At 42.4% G+C, this 19692-nt stretch overlaps 1 protein-coding gene across 4 annotated transcripts in view; it reads right to left on the minus strand.

The window, feature by feature from the left end:
- Window positions 1-12245: 12245 nt before the first annotated feature.
- LOC147617258 (polyadenylate-binding protein 2-like) overlaps window positions 12246-19692 on the minus strand; it is a 54087-nt gene continuing 46640 nt past the window's right edge. For 2 of the 4 annotated variants that reach the window (XM_086776892.1, XM_086776896.1), the window contains 3 exons: window positions 13464-13655; window positions 13177-13392; window positions 12246-13075 (listed from right to left, as the gene is read on the minus strand). In XM_086776892.1, the coding sequence (XP_086633018.1) occupies window positions 12830-13075; window positions 13177-13392; window positions 13464-13655 (654 nt within the window). In that variant the 3' untranslated portion in view covers window positions 12246-12829. The remainder of the gene's footprint in view (window positions 13076-13176; window positions 13393-13463; window positions 13656-19692) is intronic. The other 2 variants (XM_086776893.1, XM_086776895.1) reach the window with 1 other exon arrangement.

Below are 19692 nucleotides of genomic sequence, written 5' to 3' on the forward strand. Positions count from 1 at the left end.
GATGGACTCTCCCAACACATTTTCCTCAAACATTTTGGACAGTGTGTTTGCTTGGGACCCCTCTTCTGTTTCTTCCAGAATTGGGGTAGGCATGTCCAATTTCCTCTCCCTGGTTGGCTCGTTTCGTGGATGAACTGTATCCTTGACCCGGTTAGCACTCTTTGACTAAGGCCCTGGCGTCTTCGAGCTTTCTTATTTCCTCGTCGGCATTCGGGTATTCACCGACCCCTTTAGGAGTTGTTGGTTGCTCCCTTTGCTCTTCTTGGTCTGGCCCCTTGTGATTGATCCTTCGATCCCCTCTTCCCTCAGTTGGGTGGATCCGGTGTCGATTGTATCTTCTTCAGATCCATCTTGGATTGTGACCCTTGTGTCACCCTTACCCACTTTTTTCACTCTTCTCCTATGGCCAGTTCTAGAAACAATCGCATCCGCTTAGTTCTTTTCCTTGTCTCCTAATTGAGCTTGAGCTTTTGTTATTAGGACGTTGAGTGGTATGATATTTCCAGGTTGTACACTAATAGTTCGGATGGTGGCCTGATTGGTAGTAGAAGTCCAACCACTTGCGCAGTATGGACAATCCTTGATCCCAAATTTAGTGCAGGTGAGTACTCGCATGATGTCATTGGGCGTAGCAGCCACTTGTTGGGGTTGGTGCACATGAACCATATTCTTGTTTGGGCACTCGGCGACTCAATGTGGCCCTCCGCAGCCAAAACATTGTAGCGGTCCTCTTCTCAGGTTTGAGTTCATGTCCTTGCCCTTCCATTGTACCGTGGTTTGAAACACATATAATGGCATGTTATTCTGTAGGACATAATATTCAAGCGTGACCTTTGTCGTTTCCTCATAGTACTCTCCGCTAAATTCTACTTCACGCACCATATCAACATCTTCTGACGGCTCTTCAATCAATACTTGATTGATTTTAGCTTGTGGTGGTAGAACTGGTGGTGGCAGAGGTGAAGCATCTTGTACTTGGAACATCCCCCTAGGTAAGTAGGAAGATTTGGGTTGTCCAGCAGTAGCGGTGATCTGTACAGGTGGCGCAGGTAAAGCCAATGGGACTCTAAGTGCTGGTAGCTGTGCAACATTTTAAAATCTTAGATATCTACACATTGAAGTGTCATGATTTCCTAATTTTACACAGTGGGCACAATAGAGTAATGGCCTTCTTTTTTTCTCTTAATTGTGGACACTCGATGGTAGTGTGATTCAATCTGCACATAGAGCACTGCACCAATTCCCTGCGGGGGTAAAGATGATTATGCCCATGCCAAGATGTTTTTCTTCCCTCCTTTACTTTTAATTTCTCTTATATGGCATTACTAAGCTCATTCACTGTCATGTTTCCAACTTGCTTGCTTCGAGTTCCAATTTCTTGGTAACTCGAGACACACGAAGTCGTAGTTGCTGAAGATGTTTTGACATCTTCCGATTGCCAAAATCCCAACATATTATCTTTATATTCAATTTGCTAGTTTGCAACATGCATCAAGAGTAGCAGGTCGGGCAGGCAATCATGCATTTTGTGGTCTCTAATCCCTCTACGGAAGCAAGGCAATAACTGATCATCAATTAACCTCTCCCGTAATTTGCACCTTGAATTTAAGTGCTTAAGACGAGACACGTAGTCTCTCATTGACTTAACTTCCTTTTGTTTGATATTATGTAACTGTGCCACAGGGCTCCATTTGTCACCACTTCAGGCAAAACTGGGCACAAAAACGTTCTTGAGTCTTGTGAAGTTAACCTTATCCTCATGCTTGAGGGTTCAGAACCACTGATGAGCTTTTCCTTCCAAGGTCACAGCGAGAAGGCATGAATCACTGTCACATCAATGTGACAGGCCCGTAGGTTTCACATGTGGATTCAAAAATCTCCACATGTTGGATAGGATCTCCGTCCCCATAGAATTTTTGGACGAGTTTGGAAATGATATGTGGTTTCATTTGGGAGGGTCGAGATTCTAGAGTACTGCCTAGTTCTCTGACCATTCCTCCGTCCATCTATGTTGCCATATTTAGCAGGTTTGTCCTTGTGGCTGCATTAAGGTCCATGGTTCGATCCATCCTTGGCCTTTGAGAAATTGCTCCCCCCTCCTATATTGTCTCTTCTAGGTATTTCTAGTCCATGGGATAGTCTTGCCGCTATACCTTGGAGTGGCCCATTATTAGTCGCCTCCGTACGTCTTTGCAGAATCAAAAGTTCCATGTCTTGTAGGAACGTAGGGTGATTGATCATCTCCTCAATATCCTTTTTGGTGTACAGACGGTCCTCTACTTCGCCCGCCACTCTTGCTAGGTTATCCTCCTCTTCTATGGTTGTAAAACCTTCCTCCGCTTTGGATTCCTCATTTACGGGTTCCAAGTTTGGAATTTCTCCCTCACTTCTTCCCATAACCAATTCTGGTTCCTTACCTCGTGATTGAAGTGGGCTTAAACTTCCCGTTTCCTTTTGCTCAACTCTTGCCCTTCAAGTATCGAGCTCTTATTTCCTTAAGCTCAATTCTCGTAGCTATCGTTCCACCTCGCTCCTTTTGATATCTAACTCTACTTCCTCGGAGGTGGGAAATAATATTTGACCCATCTTGGCCACACTTTCCATGTCCTGTCTCATTCAGGGGGTGCCGATGTTTGATAACCTAGAATTCGACGTTTGGATGAGCACTTCTTATCGTGAACCAAGTCCAATGCTGGTTGACGGACCCATGTCCACAGATTGCAATTCTTCGTCGTCGTGATTGGTTTGGAGACCAAAAAATCCCCGGGCAATATCAATGATACCACTGGACCTGGTTGGGGAGGGTGGTTTCTCCTTTTCCCCAAACCCAGCGTATCTTATCCCTTCTTCCATGGACTCTTCGCTACTAGTTTCAACGGTGGTCAGGTTTCTTAAGACACTCAGGTGTGTGCTTGTTGTGGAATGTCATGACCCCACACTTCTTTGATAGGAAGATCCTGGGTGATTTGATGCACTATCGTCAGGTGTAAGATCGTCTCCGATGAGTTTTCCAGATCTCAAGTGTATGTATGTATAATTTGATAAGCTACTTTGTTGACCTAATTTGATTTTTCTCCAATTCTATCGCTTTGTTTCTGAAGCCGTGAAACTGCAGAGAATAGTTCATGGCGTGAAGTGTCAGAAAAAGGTTCACGGCGCGTGAACGTTCTTTTACACTTTTACGTGATCAAAGATTTTTGCTTTTAGGATCAGATCCCCTCTTCTTTGCTATAGGCGTCCCTCCCTTACCGACCTTCGTGGCCTTGGCCTCTGACTATTCATTGGATTGGACTAAATCGTGAGTCTACAGAAAAAGTTCACATTGTGAACACAATAGGGTTCATGCCGTGAAGATTTTCCATAGGTTTCACGCCGTGAAGAGTTTCTAATTGGTTTAGGCCATGAAGATTTTTCTGATTGGTTCACGCTGTGAAGATTTTTCTGAACTTTCACGTGATCAAAAATTTTGTCAGAATTCGTGGCGTCAGAGGTGTCAGGATAAGGTCACCTATTTTTGGCAAGGCAATCCCGTGATTTGCGACGCTGATTTCGGGAGTGATTCGCAGTGTGAAGTAGTAAAAAAAGTTCATGGCGTGAACGTTTTTTTTGCATTTTTACGTGGAACTTCCCACATCGAAAGTTATGTTTTTGGGTGTAAAATACTTATCCAACGGATCTCGAATTGATTGTGCCATGCCCCTAAGGAATGGAATGCAAGTTCTTGGCACAGTCAATGGCTCCTTATGTTTTTTATTTTTGTGAATTTTTGAAAAAGAAGAAAAATAGAACACTAACCTGTTCGTTCACGTTGGTGCTTCCAATGATGCAAATATCAAAATTAACAAGAAAAAACAGTGAAGCTCTATCCTAAGACTAGTCCACCACACACAAACACAACATCACATCCAATTTCTCACGATTTCTTCCTACCACACAAATCTTATCCATTCATTTTCTACATAATGCACTACCAGAATGCAAGGGAAATTATGAATCTTATGCAATGGGAGCTGAAACTCCAAGAGGATGGAAGAAACAAAGGTGTCTCCTCGGGGCAGCGACACCAAAAATGTTATGGGCTACCACACCTCCAAGAGGGAACTCAACACATTCACCTAAAGGATGAGCAATAGATCACAACTGTCGTAGGGCACTTACCAATGCTTCAAACTTGAGTCCCTTAAAGCCTCAAAGCTCTCTTGTTAACCTTCAACCTCCAATCTCCACCTCCACTCTGTTGCCGTAGAATCGCTCACACCGTCGCATAAGGCAATCACTCTCTCTCTCACTCTTCCACGTAAGCATGAATCACACAAGCATAGAAGAGGAACAATTCTAGAATGCTCTCTCTCTCTCTCTCTCTCTCTCTCTCTCTCTCTCTCTCTCTCTCAATCTCAATCTCTTTCAAGACACAAGGAAGAGCTCTCTATAGCACAAAAAGGAATTGTGTCTTTTCATTATGAGAAAATGCCTTATATACATTTGGCCCTTATTCACACTTGGGTGCTCAAAACTTACTTACTAGGCCTTGGGTGGCCAATATCTCATAATGTACAAATTTTATAGTGTTGTTTCATGAAACTTATTAATGTCCTCAATTGGAGGATCATGTTTGTTAATCCAGAATGTGATTAACAACAATGCTTCCCTTAACTTGTCATGGGTAGCTTGCCAACATCCAAGCTCGTATCTTTGAAGACTCCAAGCTATGCTAGTGGTAGCTAGCTCCACTCTCTTACCTCTTCCTCAAGCTTTCACCATGAGGTTGCCTTTGTCCATACAAAGACACTCACTCCTCCCTACTCTCACACTCATGAACACAAGCATAAGAGGAACATGCACCTCTCACACTATAGGCACAAGAGAAAAAGAAGATAAGACTAGATTCAATTGGCACAAAGGGGGAATGTGTCGCGTTATGAAAATGTTGTTATTTATATAACTGGCCTTTACTCACACTTGGGAAAACCTAAAACTTAATGAAAGATGAACTAAAAGATTACGAGATACATAGTCTTGTGGCATTGCTAGCCATTCTCATAACTTTAATGTTTATAGTGCCACTTATTGTGATATCTCTCTTATGTGATGACGGAGAGATGTTAACCTTAAAATGGGGTTAACATTGGAAGCAAGATAGATGGACATAAGAGCAAGATAATCAAAAGGCTAACATTGGAAGCAAGATAGATGGACATAAGAGCAAGATGATCAAAAGGTTAACAATACTTCAAGAGATGTGGAGTGGTGATCCAAAAGACATAGAGGGTACTCTTGTTGCTACCCTAGCTGAGGATGATGCTTTGAAACATGGCAGGTAATAGCTACTAATAAAGATGGAAGTGGTGGGCCAACATACATTGTCACTAATAGTGCATTGATGGATGAGAAAAACTCATGCAAATGCATTTAAGGGAAAGTATATCTTGGAAATGCTAAATACAAGAAAAGAAAAGGGCAAGCGCAAGAGGGAAAAGAACACCAGAAGCACTAATGTACTACCACTTGATGAGATAGATATTTTAGTGTATGACTTTACTCTTACGAAATAGGGCTACTTGAGAAAGTCAACCATTTATATTTTGCAAGAGAAGATCCCTTGCTTCAATAACTTTGAGCTTGGTAGCACATCCTCGGTGTGCTAATACGGCAGCAAACCCAAGGAGTCTTAGCTTTAGGTGTATACAATGAAGAGGATGCCTTGCCTACCTCCTCATGGAAAGGCACACCAACTAGTGATGGTGATGATATAGGCAGTAGTGATGAGGAACCATAACTATGCTATGAGCTATATGTTTAGAAAATAGCATTTTTAGAGTTGTATTAATTTCTTTTTTGGATTGAAGATGGCAATGACAAATAGTGTCTCTATTTTGATATATTTTTAAAACTTATTGTGCTAGATTTTCAATTGTAATCTCAAAAAGTAAGTAAAACCAAGTCTTTTTTTCCATCTCATTTTTTGTAAAAAAAAATGCAGTCTCATTTTTGGGCGGTGATGTATGCATGCATAAACCACTTTTCAAAAAGAGGTAAAAATGGGCCTTTTTTAATAGAATCTTTGAAAGATGCCAAATGTTTCTCATTTTTAGAAAAAGTTACATATTTTGCCCACTGTTTCAGGGGATTAAAACCTTTTTGAATCACTGAAATTACCATAGGAATCGATCTAAATTGAGACCCTGGATGATAGGGAGGTATATAACCCCTTTTGATTGGTCATCCCCACTATCAAGAATGATCTATGAACCATCCGATGTTGAAGAATGTTTTACCTTTGCACTGATTTCTTCTATTACCACACAACTCCAATTCTGCTTTAGCACTTTCCCTAGACTCCTTCTTCAAAGGCTTCAAAGTGCCATTCTTCTCATATGTTCCTTTAGTCTACATGAATTAACTACATGACTAGATTTGTCGCAATAGAAATACTTTACTAAAGGTTTCTTCTTCTTCTCAGAAGCAATGGGTACTAGAGCCCTTCCCCTTGCATTTGTAGAGAATGCAACATCACTACCATCTCTAAGTGTGAAATGCATCTCTTCCACCACTAAAATTGTGCTGAACTCCTTAAAAGTAAGAGGTCGGTTTACGTACCTACCTATTTAGTGAGGCCACCAATTTGTCATATTTTGGAGACAACACTTTGCCGTGTGCCAGTTCCTCAAACTGGTGGTGATCACTAAGACCATTTCCTCATTATTCTTAGTGATCCCCACTGTCTCGCCATCAGGTATTCAAACAAGCTTTGCCTTAGTCTATGCTTTAAAACCATGTAAGAATTCTATTATGGCTCATTCACAAAATTTCTAGAACTCTTGCTCGGCTTGGGCTTAATAGCCAAGCTCCACCAATGGGTGGTTGATAGCTCCAAGCTACAATGCCTTTCTCCTTGTTATTGTTGTCACCACCAATGAGATACTCCACATCCCTCGAAGGACTCACCTTTCTCACTCTCACTCACTCTCACATAATGAGCAAGAGGTAAATGGACCAAGCATCATAATATACTGTACTCTCAACTCTCTCTCTCTCTCTCTCTCTCTCTCTCTCTCTCTCTAAATAAGATAGAGCAAGTAGACATGCACAACTCAATTGGCACAAAGGGGGATTGTGTCTTTTCATTATGAGAAATTCACTTATATATAATTGGCCCACTTGGGCACCTAAACTTAACTCTAATCTACTAAGATTGGTCTTTTTTTAGCCTTTCTCATAATATGTATAACTTTTTGAGTGCCGTTTACATGAAACTTATTTGGCTACTTCTGTGTGTAGTAGGGAGTGCCTTTATGAAGCCTAAAATGGGGTTAACATCCCCCCTATGTCTTAGGAATGTTTAAGGCTTGAAAGCCCTATCTCAACCTGTAATGATTCCTTCTCGAGACTGCAGCTTCAAGAGTTCTTCAGAAGTATGGAAGGGGTGTCCAAAATTATGTATCTATCATGTCATAAAAAGTGATATGCATGTAACTTGGCAGGCAACAAAGACAATGATAGTAATACAAAATTTCCTACTCTTCAGCTCCCCTGTTCATATCAAACCATAATACGTCCTTATTAAATTTTCTGATGTCTCTTGATTTTGGTCTAACAAGACCACATTTTGAATTCTCCCTTTGGAGCTCTTTTTTGTGCTCTTTAACTTGAGTCTGCTGCTGCTGCAGTCAGATTCCTCTTCATGGGCCATAAGTTTTGCCACCTTTGTATTGAAATCAACTTTCATGGAGTCAATGTAGATGTTGATTTCGATCAAGGTAGTTTGATACACTTGCTTTGTGTTTTGGAGGTCTTGTTTCATTGCTTGTATTTTTGTGGCCTTTTTGAGAAATTTGTCTTGGTTTTCTAGAGCTCTGCCTCACAAGATGCTAGCCTCTATCTGTGGAGCTATTGGTTGTGGGTCAGAATGTAACTTGTTAGCATATGGCAATCTACCACTAGCTTCTCACTTTTCTTATCTTCATATAATTGACCTGTGTATGAACTCGCATCCTTATACCTATCACACCCTTATACCATAGCTATTGGTTGTATCCCATTAAACTCAGCTCTGTTTGGCGTGGAGACATAAACTGTATTATATCCAAAAAAAATTTAAGGCAGCTTACTAGTGTAAGATCCCTCAGAAAACTCCTTTGCATTTGGCCTTTAGCCTTCTGCATCTTTAGTTCTCTCGTGCTTCCTAGATGGGCCTACTTCTTCTGATGTTACTGGGGGTGAGGCTTTGTCTGATTGTGATACGGGCATGACTTTTATTGCAGTTTGCATTTCTTGACGTGTGAACCTCTAGCTTTTGCCTTCTTGTTCTTTGCCTCTCTGACAGCTTCTCTTCTTCACCTGGCACTTCTACTTCCACAAAGGAATTTTGAGGTGGGGGAGACACTTGTACCTCTTCTTCTTCTTCTTTTGTCTCTAATGACTCTTGTATTTCAATAGTAGGCTCTTGAACATGTGTGGCTTGAGCTAGTTTTTACTGTTGCTGCCTGTGAATGCTTGTGAGTTGATGGGGTTGATTTTCGAAGGAGACAAACTCTATCTCTTGGATATGGTGGCTCTATCAGGTCTTCACATGTATCCTCTTGGCTAGTTTGGATCTCTCTTGGCCTTGGCTTCACTAGAGTTGATTTCATCCTTGCCACTTTTTTCTTCTCTACATCCATCACCCGCTACAACTTCCTTGGTGTCGGCTATGAAAGTGAGCTTCCTCTAGATCCTCCAAGAGATCTTCTTGGGTGGCTTTCAAGGGTAATGGCACACCTATGATGTGGTTCAATACCTTTGTTAGGAGATATGGGTTTACCACCTTGTTTTGGGCCCAATCATCCTTTAAGTTCATATATATCTTTTGAAGCTTGTGCAGGTCAATCCGGTTGTCTGCCTCTATCGACTTTATTCGCATAATGTCCCTGCCTACTATCATTCCATCTACTTTGTTCCAAATGTTTGTGTACACCACCTCGTTGTTGTCCTGGAGTATGGTATCAAAGGGTAGGTCCTTCTTTTCCACACTTACATCTGGCAATGTCACTTGTCCTTTGTTATCTTTTCATAAGATTTGATAAATTTAGCACAGAGGGCGGCATTTGGGGAGCTGTTCCGCATATTGATTGAGGCCAATTTCTTGGAACTTCTCTCAAACCTCTGGCATCTCCAAGAAAAGTAGGCACTTGGGAGAGTGGTACTCAAAAACAACTTTTCCTTTGGTTGTTGTTACTTCCTAAATAATGATGATCCTAGCCGCATCCTATAGGTATGGCCCAAGGTGGGTAAGCTTCTAGGCCCATGACACTTTCTTTTTAGCCTTCTTCTTGGTGAGGGGAGCACTGGACCCGAGCCTCCTGGGTCAAAAGATGAATAATCTGAATCTTCTACTTCTTTGGTTGGAGGAGCCATCCTGTAACATTAGATATCAATTATGTCAGAGTTGTTAGGCTAGTAGGGGATCCTCTTAGCCTTTTTATTTATTTATTTTGTGTTAGTGAGTTAGTGCTTGGGGGGACCAAAAAGGTGCCTTCTTCCTTCAGCCATCTTTCATTTGCATTTGGATGGTCCGTTCCTTCCATTGTATGGAACAATCCAATGCAGCAATCCATGGTCTTCCTAGCAACACTTGCTCTTCCATTAGACCTACAGGCATGACATACCTTTCTAACCATAGGGTTATTGCCAACAAGAATTTGTACATTGAGAAACCCTTCAACCTTAACATGCTACCATTGAAACTTGGGGTCTTTACATTAGTCAGTATTAATTCTGGTTTTCCCAAGGATTTTCATGTTTCATGTGACATGAGATTGTGATTGGACCCTTTGTTGGATATTACTAAGGTTAGTTAGGTGCAAATTTCAAGGTGTAAAGATAGGCTATAATTAAAATTATGTGGTTTAAGTAGACAATTTAGAATAGTCATGCATGTCTTAGCTATTTTAGACTAATGTTTTATAAATAGAAAGGGATCCCATAACACATTACTTATTAAGCTATCTCGCGTCAAGTTGTAGCTCCTAATCTTAACTAGTGTGTAATTAGGAGTAGCCTTAGTTAATCTCTCAATGATTTTCTTTCCACATACATTAAGCTTAGCTTTTGCTTTACTAGTCAAACTAGAGTTATGGCCAATTAGTGTGTTGCAATAATAGGATTTAATTAGTGGTGCAATTTCAAGCTTAGACTCCCTTCAACAAGAAAACACAAAGAAGGCCATTTGTCTTCGTACATTTGTAGTTCTCATTAGGAAAGTAGCAAGCAATGAATCCATTAACAACCTCAAGCGCAAAAAGGGGGCAATATATTTTAGCTCATGTCCTCTATCAAATAGCCAAAAAATCAGAGTTTCTTCAAAACTCTTCAAGGCATTGGGTCGATGCATTGCCATCTTCTTTATTAGCCCTTTCCCTTCCACGTTATTTAGCTATTGTTATCAATTTTTCTGATGCAAATGATGATTTCCTAAGCTAAGCCTTTAATAGAGGCTCGTGTGATGATCATGATGGTTTCTCTTCATGCCTTCTTCCTTCTCACAACCATCTCTTGTCATGCTCTATGATCAACACTACTGTAGACTGAGAATGGTACAACAACTCCACATCTTTTTGTGATTGAACCAAGCAAGATAAAGTTGCCTTGGTGATCACAAGGAGCTTTTTTTCATTCTTTATATAGGAAAAAAAAGCATTCACTAGATAATTTCCTAGATATAAATGAACATATCTAGAAAAATTGTAAACTAGGCAAAATGGAACGTTTTCCTAGATAGGCTAACTAGGAAATACAATGTATGGATTTCTCTTTATAGGAAAAATTTCCTATATAGAAAAATGTTCCTATATAGGAAAATTTACCTACGTAGGAAAATATTTGCCTATATTGAGATATACTCCCTCCTCTTATGGGTGTTGACTTTAAGTCTTGTCAGTTGATTCACTATGTAAAGTAGTGTGAACAGCTCTCAGATTTCCTATTGTATACATTTGTCATAAATCTTCTCCAAATCTAGTGTTTAGAAGAACACTACTATGGCATTAAGTATTTTTCTAAACACTAGATTTGGAGAAGATTTATGACTTCTAAACATATTTGGAGAAGATCTCAAATTTGGATTATTCTAAACACTACTATGGCATCAACTGTTGTTCTAAACACTAGATTTGGAGAAGATTATACCTTCTAAACATTAGATTTGGAGAAAATCTCAGATTTGGATTGTTTAGTAGAGACACTCCACCTCTCCATTCATGATAAGCTCAAACACATAATGATAATGTATCTCAATGTGCTTCATGCAACCATGAAACACCGAGTTCTTGGCGATCGCCATGCAACTTTGATTGTGTCGCACAACAACATTGTCACTCCCTTTTGAGCAACAACCATGCTAAAATCCTTCTCGATCAGACTGCTTCAACATGAAGAAAAGCATGTTGTCTTGTACACAACCTCTGTAGAAGAAAGTACTATTATATGCTACTTCTTGCTAATCAAGGATATAATTCAAGACCCAATAAGAAATTAGTAACCAAAAACAGATTTTCTGCTGTCACAATCTCTTGCCCAATCTAAGCCATAAAATCCAGTCTAGGTATACCCGCATCCCTATCTTCATGTGGTTCTCTCAAGGTTGATTTGAGAAGCTACTAAAAGCACCAACTACAAAGCTAATGTCAAGCCATGTATTGCACAAATAAATCAAACACCCCACCAACTTCATCTGCATCTTTATATCCACAAGTGTGGAGAAGTATCTTGCATAGATTCGCATCAACCACCATGAGTGTAACCACCACTGACTTGCACAACCATGCCAAATGCCTTCAGAATTTCTCCTATATATTTTTGTAGAGAAATGAAGATTCCATTTGACTCCTACCAAACCTCAATCCCCAAATAGAAATGCATAAGCCCAAGGTCCGGCTACTCCTCATATTAGGAGACCTTACAAAATAGGACACGTTTGTCACCCTTATTAACAAGAAGAGGGTGGAGCATTGAGCAAATGCTTTTCCAACAATTTTCATACTTCATTGTTTTACCTTCTACTTGTTTGAACAAGATATTCTAAACCTAGGATTAATTTAAAAGATTTTGAATTTTATCATATTTCAAATTGTAAACTCAACCTTAATGTGTTTACAACTGTTCGGAGAGGACAATTAAGACATAAATTGTTAAGCATTTCTTGAGCCAACAATAGCGATAGTCTCAAATAAGACTTTCACACCAAAAAATAATACTTGGTAAGGACACACAAAAATAATTGGTAAGAAAACATACTCCTAATATCACACCTCCAAAGTTGCTTACATCTTCTTCAGTTAACAAAGGTTTCTTGAGCCAACAATGGCGATGGTCTCAAATGCGACTCTTTGACACACAAAATTAACTGGTAAGAAAACATACTGCTAATGACACACCTCCATGGTGGTAAGTTGCTTACTGATTACATCTTCTTTAGTAGGTTTACCTTAACTGTGAAAATGTCACCTTTTTCAAGAATGTCTCGTACTGCTGCAAGTAAGGCTGGGTTAAGAAAGAGGTGGAAGCCTGTCAAGCTTTCAATAAGGGAGTGGCGAGCTCTGCATCTGTGGGGCTGACTATATTTGTAAGTGGGCCAGAGTCTGGCCACATTATCCAGTTAAAATAGCTATATTAAAAATCCTTCACACAACACAATATCTCTGGTCCAAAATCCAAGATGTAACATTCAAACAATCTGTGTAGTCAACAGTCTCGTGTAAAAACAAGTACAGTCTCTCAATAGGCAAACATCACATGTTGTTTCAAACAAAAGAGGTCAGCATGGCATTCAAGTTCCATCTGCGTCTAGATACTCCTAGCTTGCCAGAGGTCCACGCAAGGACAAAGCTGATAACTCATCAATGGCACTATTAGGAGCTGTGTTAACTTGAGCCATCCGTAAGACCTCCATAGCCTCGGAAACCTTGGCTTCCAGTGCTTCTGGAGATTCAATCAAATGCAACACCTCTGGCTGGTCGAGTTCCAAAAGCATTCCAGTGACTTTGCCAGCATGATCATGCTCCAGCTGGTCTACAAGCGGATATAACTGCTCACCAAGCATCTGCAAATTGTCGAATAAAACTCAAAACCGGCTTTATTACCTCTTGCTTTGCACAATACAGCTGATACAGAAAAGATTTGATCAATGAAAGAAGGTAATACCACACGCTGTTGCTCTAGGGGAGCAGATGCCAGAGCAGAAGCGAGAGCAGTCACAGGTATAGGAAAGCCAATATCAGGAGTACTAAATGGCACGCCACCCATCTCAAAACCACTGAGCCCTTGTGAAGGTACATCAGCTGTTCTCGGGGGCTGGGAGTGTCGGAAGCTTCTATTGCCCACACGTGGAAGTGTCTGGGTAGATCCTCCAAAGAGATTCTTGATAAGTCAAATGGCAAAGTTTAGTAAAACAATATAAATGTGGGAAAAAAAAGTCACAAAAATGATACCTGCTGTGGCAGCTGTTGAGGCATTGGAGGAATGTTCGGTAACTGCTGAGGCATTGGAGGCATTCTCCGATTACCGAAACGCTGACCCTGCTGGGCAGGTCTTTGAATTACAGGCATATAGTAATTAGGGATTTGAGGGGCTCCAGGTCTCATACCAGGGACCATCGGTGCTTGGTACCCAAGACTGGTTGGCTGTGTCACAGAGAAATTGGGAAAACCAGTCATGACTGAAAATACAGGTATAACGTATCATCTCATGGAAAACTGTAACTGAATAAAAGCACGTAACAATATATGAAACAAGCAGACCAGAGAACCAAAATAAGTAGATAAGAGTGTGAGAACACCACACTAGGGACTATAGAAAAAGGATGAACCTATTTATAAGGCTGAATCTGCCCCCTTCCTTCTCCTGGTCAGCCTGTTGTACAACCTCCTACCGCCTGACTACTTGAACTGCCTAGTCATCCAAAACCTGTCCAAATGGGCTGTGCCCCGCTGCCTAACTGGGAAATCTTGCTTTTAGGCTCATTATCTACATGTCCAACACCCGGCACTGGCATAATATGCATCCTCAAGCAAGCAAGCCTCTAGCGGCCAATGGTCATGAATGATGCCAACAAAGAAGCAACGCAATGTGATGTCTGTCAGCAGGATCTCCAGCTCCTCACTTCGAGAGTTGCCTCTTTGGAGGCCTCCACCTTGGTATTCAAGATTGTGGGTAGCCGGCCAGTGCACCTCAAAAGATCACAGACATTCATCCTCTTGGGCGTGGCTACTACCACGTTGAGTTTGATTTGCCTGCAGCTTCGAACAGAGTCATATAGCACGGCTTCGACCCAGCATCCGATCCCTAGCTAGCGTCTCAAGCTTTCCTGTGACAATCTGCTTTCCAGGTCTCAGGAAGGAATACCTTCCTCCCCTCCCGGTGAAAGGTGGTGCTATCGGGAGTGTGATGGAATCCCCCCCACCCCAACCACCACGTCAGTTCTTGCGCGGATGGCTAGGATTCCATCCCTTCGTATCTGCATCCCCTCCCCAGACTCAGTGCCTCATCTCATTTCGCTCCCTAGTCTGTTGGGGGCCTGATTTTGCAGAGAATGGAGTGCTCTGGCCTCCAAAGCCAATGTTTTATCCGTCACACCAGATGGACATCTCACTCGAGTCTACCCTCGTCACAGTTAGTCCTGGAGGCCACTCAAGACAGGAGAGTGGCAGACCGTTGGCTTGAGGCGGGACTCGGGACCGCCGCAGCCCCAACGTCGACGGCCGAGCGGCATTGGTAAGCGTGCCAGGTTGGCGAGATCCAAGAGGATATACGGTTTTGTCAGAAAACCATTTTGAGCATTCATCTCAACAGCCCCCTGACAGTGATATGCCCCCCACAATTCCCTTGGAGGAACCCCCCCCCACCCCCCCCCCCCAGGGTGTTAGGACAGCCAGTCAACTACATTTTTTTCCGGTGCCTCCTTGTTGATGGAGTTGGCATGTTTGAGGACACAATGACTCTCGTCCAAATCTATGTCGCGTTATACCACTCCAAGCAGTCCACCCCAGATAGTGGAGCGATGATCTCCTCCTTCCTCCCTAGTGCAACACGGGATGGACTGGAGTACGGAGTCAGTATTTACTGCTATACAGGGGCAGAGGCCATAGAGCCTTGGCCCTTCGCATCATCTGCACAACCTGCGCATCACAGACATGCTTACCCCTCTGGCCTTTGGCTCGGATGGAATTGGGCAGCTCCGGCCTCGGCGATCAGCCAGGGGAGATGGTGTCCTCCAGCTTGGAGGTGCTGCTTTTTGTTTTCCTACATGTTTCTGTGGCAGTACCTCTTCCCCCATCCTGCAGATACCCGCACTGTGACAATTGTAGTCCCGAGTATGCATACTCTAGGGCTCGAATAGAGTGGGTCCACATGGAGGCCAGGATACGTGCCCATCTAGTGCGACTTCTTCGCCCCAAGACTGATAGTGATTATTCTCCATTGAAGCCCACACCCAAGCTCTTCAAGTGGAGGGCAGTTCCGACAGTTCCGCTTCTCACCACTCTATCATGCGGATTGTCTCATGGAACATCCAAGGATTGGGGGGCCCACAACGCTTCCAGAGCCATGGTGTCCTTAGAGAGGAGCTCCACAGCGCAGCAATTGGTGGTTCCATTTACATTCTCTTCTTCCAGGAGCACCATCTTTCAAAGGGACGGACCCGCCGATGCGGGAAGATCTTGTCATACCTTGTAGTCCCACTCTTTTGGCCTCCCGGGACACAAGATGGAGTATGCATTTCTGCCAGTGAGCAGCTTTTGCTGGCAGTGGTGGTAGACTCAGGTACCATTGTCATTGGACAGGCTCAGTGGGTTACCATCATGATAGGGGAGGACTATGTTGGCTTCCTAAATGTCTATGCGCTGAACGTGACAGCCAACAGAGCCATCTTCTAGAGTATAGTCTGTCAGTCCTTGACGCAGGCAGATTTCTGGTGTATGGGCAGGGACTTTAACATGCTGGACTCGACTGATGATAGGACTCCGAGGTGGCATGGCCACTATCTGGTGCAGCGTACTCAGCATGGGAGGAGTTGATCTTAGCGCTCGGGGGACAGGACCTGTGTGAGAGCCATCGCCATAGATTTCTTCAGCACTCTTCTCACCAGCGCCCCCATTTCCACATAGATGATGGATGCGCGTAAGCGTGTGGTGACACAAGAGAGGTGGTCCCTCACTCTCTTAGGGCTTTCCTCTGGACCCCCTTCACAGCTGAGTGTTGAGAGAACGTGGTGCTTATGCTAGATCAAGTTGAGTGGAGGAGAGAGACCCAAAAATACAAGAACAAATCTTGTTTATTAAGTTGCTTATGCATACAACTTGGCCTTTGCACACTACATAATGCCTTCTAGCTTCACCTTTAAATAGGTGGGCTAGTGGACCATAAGTCCATTCACACACACACCCTTCTCCTACCCTTTTACATGACCTTAATCTTTTAATACCCTCCCTCAATACCAACTATGAAAAAATTGGTATAGGTGGTATTGGACATAGGTTGCCTTTATAACATTAGGCGTACAAGTGTCTTCAAGGCCTATAAATGGGCATTGCTAAGCTCCTTGATAGTCATTCACTCCTTTAGAGAGTAGAGTCATTAGACTAGGGTTAGGTAGAAGCTTATCCACTTTTGAGGGGCAGATAAGGGCTTGCCAAGACATGTACACCTTTTTGTACGATATGAATATACTAAAACTTAGCTATTTCTCTCTTCTCTCCATCTCTCTTGCTTGCGTTTTGCATCAGGTTGTTCCAGGATGGTGTTTAGGGCTGAAAGAAGATTCCCAGAGCTTCCACATGTGACATTGATAACAAAGCATCAGGCTTAGCAAGGCTAAACACTGATTCAGTCCCAGATGAAGGTGCACAATCCAAGGAGAGTAACACGAGACATGGAAGAAGTTCCCAAGAGGTTGGTTGGTGGTGTAACACAAGACCCAAGGAGAATGGCAGTCCTATGAGTCAAATGCCACTTGGGGCACACCACTTGAGAATGGCAGTCCTATGAGTCAAATGCCACTTGGGGCACACCAGGGAAGGCATTCACGCAACGATTCCAAGGGAGGATGATCCTCCAAGGGATGGAGTGAAAGTGCCGAACTCAATACTTAAGGATAGAAGACCACAGAAAGTGTTCAGGGGCACGACATAAAGAGATAGGGGACAAGGTGGAACAGATGCACAGATCTTCGTCATATTTGCAGTTGGATTTGGAGACCGAGCAGGGTTTTCAATGAAAAGGTTGCCAAGAAGGGAAGGATGATAGGTCTGGGAGTCCAAGAAGAGACAAAGTGATGATGACAAACATCCAAGAACAGAAGTTGGAATCACGTCATCAAGTTTAGCAAAGGGGGATATCATGTGCAAGCTCATTCCCGGGGCTATCTCCTAAAGGGGCAACAGATAAAGAGGACTTTCAGGTAGGGCCCCTAGGATCCCAGGACAGCTTGTGGACTATAGTTTCTTCCGATGTCTGCCCACGGAAGGGACCAACATGTTTGAGGAGACAACAGCCCCTGTTCGGGTATGTGTGGTTTTTCACCACTACTTGTTATCACTTTACTATATAAAGGCAGCTCATGGGTCATTCATAATCATTCAAAGACAAAGATTGCAGACCCAAGACAAGGACATGCAGTAACAGTTTGGAACAGCCAAGTATATCTCCAAATCAGCCTTTTCCATTAACACGCAGTGGCGTACAGTAAGCATAAGTTCATTTATAGCATTCATAGTCTAGATCTACATTGGATCTATGACAATCATTGTAATTACTCATTCATTCAGTAATATATAGTAGGAGTAGGTTAGGTAAAGAGTATCTCTCTCTTCTCCTTCTCTCTACTCCTCTATGTCATGAGCATGTGATTAGCGTTAATCTTTATTGCTTTGCGTTAATCATCATTAAGCACGCTTCCACATAGTAGTCATGTTACATTGGTATCAGAGCATGTCTAGGTTGTTCCTAGGAAAAGTTTTTCATCAATGCTAGGGTTTGCATGTAAATCAGCAAATCAGGGTTTGCGTTTTAGGGTTTGCAAGTAAAATTTGGGTTTGCGTTTTTCCATCAAATCAACCTTTTTGCATCAGCTTTTTGCTCATTGTCAGCATAGTATAGTACTAAAAAGTCTAGATTTCAGTCTAGCATGGTTCTAGGTTGTCTAAGATGCATGTAGAAGTCTAGATTTAGGGTTTTGGGGCTGATTATAACAGAAAAACAGCAAGCGTTTCTTCATGGAAACCATAGAGGATATTTTTGCTTTGATGAAAAGGCAAAGTGAAGCTAGTTGGGCAATGTTCCAACGGCAATCCCAGGAAAGGTAAAAGCTTTACCAACAAGCATGTGAAGACCAAGATCGCCAAAGGAAACAATGTGAAGAAGAAGCAAGGCAAGAAAGGGAACAACATGAAGAAGAAGTAAGGCAAAGAAGAAAAGACGACGAAAGACGTGAAGAAGAGTATTGGAAAGAAATAAAGAAGCTTTTCGCCATGATGAGTCAAAGTACTCCGATGGACGCAAGTGTGGTAAAGACCAAGGAAGAGGACAAGAGTACCACAGTAGAAGACCAAGGACAAAGAGATACCAAAGAGGCACTAGAAACCGTGTCGGATCCGCAGGTTGAGGTCAACCAGGAGATACAATTGTTCGAGCATGCAGAGCCACAAACAATTCCAGATTCCATTCGAGTTCCCGAGATCATCATAGCCATCAAGGAGGTGACAGTTTGCGAGGTTCCCACAATTATCTCCGAATCCATTGACGAGGAGGAGAAGATAAGTACTTCAGTTTTTGAGGTGTTTATGGAGTCTACCATGCCAATAGAGCTTCCAAATGCAAAGGGGCAACTTCCATTGCCCACAGTTCCCGAGGAGATAGTGGTGGAGACACCCTATGGGAGATCCAGTCCGTAGTCGGATCGACAGCATGGAGCAAAGGCACATCATGTGCACCCCAGCTCCAAGTTTAGCAGGAGGGAATGTCACGTGCACACGTTAATCCGGTGCCACGTAGACATGACTATTCCTTACAGCCGCCTTAAGGGCAAAGTTAGAGGTCGTATATGGGCAGTTTGGAGCCAATTTGGTGGCCCTATCGGTGCTCGGAGGTGCCCAAGACATGCACCAATGGTTGGGACATATTATGGGCACAATATTTTATGACATTTTTGATGACTTTTTATGGCCTGAAAAGTGAAAACCAACCTGATTACGACTTGTTATCACTTTACTATATAAAGGCACCTCATGGGACATTCATAATCATTCAAAGACAGAGATTGCAGAGCCAAGACCAAGGACATGCAGTCTAACAGTTTGGATTAGCCAAGTACATCTCCAAATCAGCGTTTTCCATTAACGCACAGTGGAGAACAGTAAGCATAAGTTCATTCATGGCATTCATAGTCTAGATCTACATTGGATCTATGACAATCATTGTAATTACTCATTCATTCAGTAATATATAGTAGTAGTAGGTTAGGTAAAGAGTCTCTCTTCTCCTTCTCTCTACTCCTCTATGTCATCAACATGTGATTAGCGTTAGTCTTTATTGCTTTGCGTTAATCATCATTAAGCACGTTTCCGCATAGTAGTCATGTTACATAAACAGTCAATCAGGTCATCTAATCTAGGGAGAGGATAGTGGTTCTTGATTGTCACTTTGTTCAATCTCTTGTAATCAACA

Source organism: Cibotium barometz, chromosome 37 (genome assembly GCF_041138505.1).
Source record: "Cibotium barometz isolate CiBa-2024 chromosome 37, ASM4113850v1, whole genome shotgun sequence".
Taxonomy (NCBI): Eukaryota; Viridiplantae; Streptophyta; class Polypodiopsida; order Cyatheales; family Cibotiaceae; genus Cibotium; species Cibotium barometz.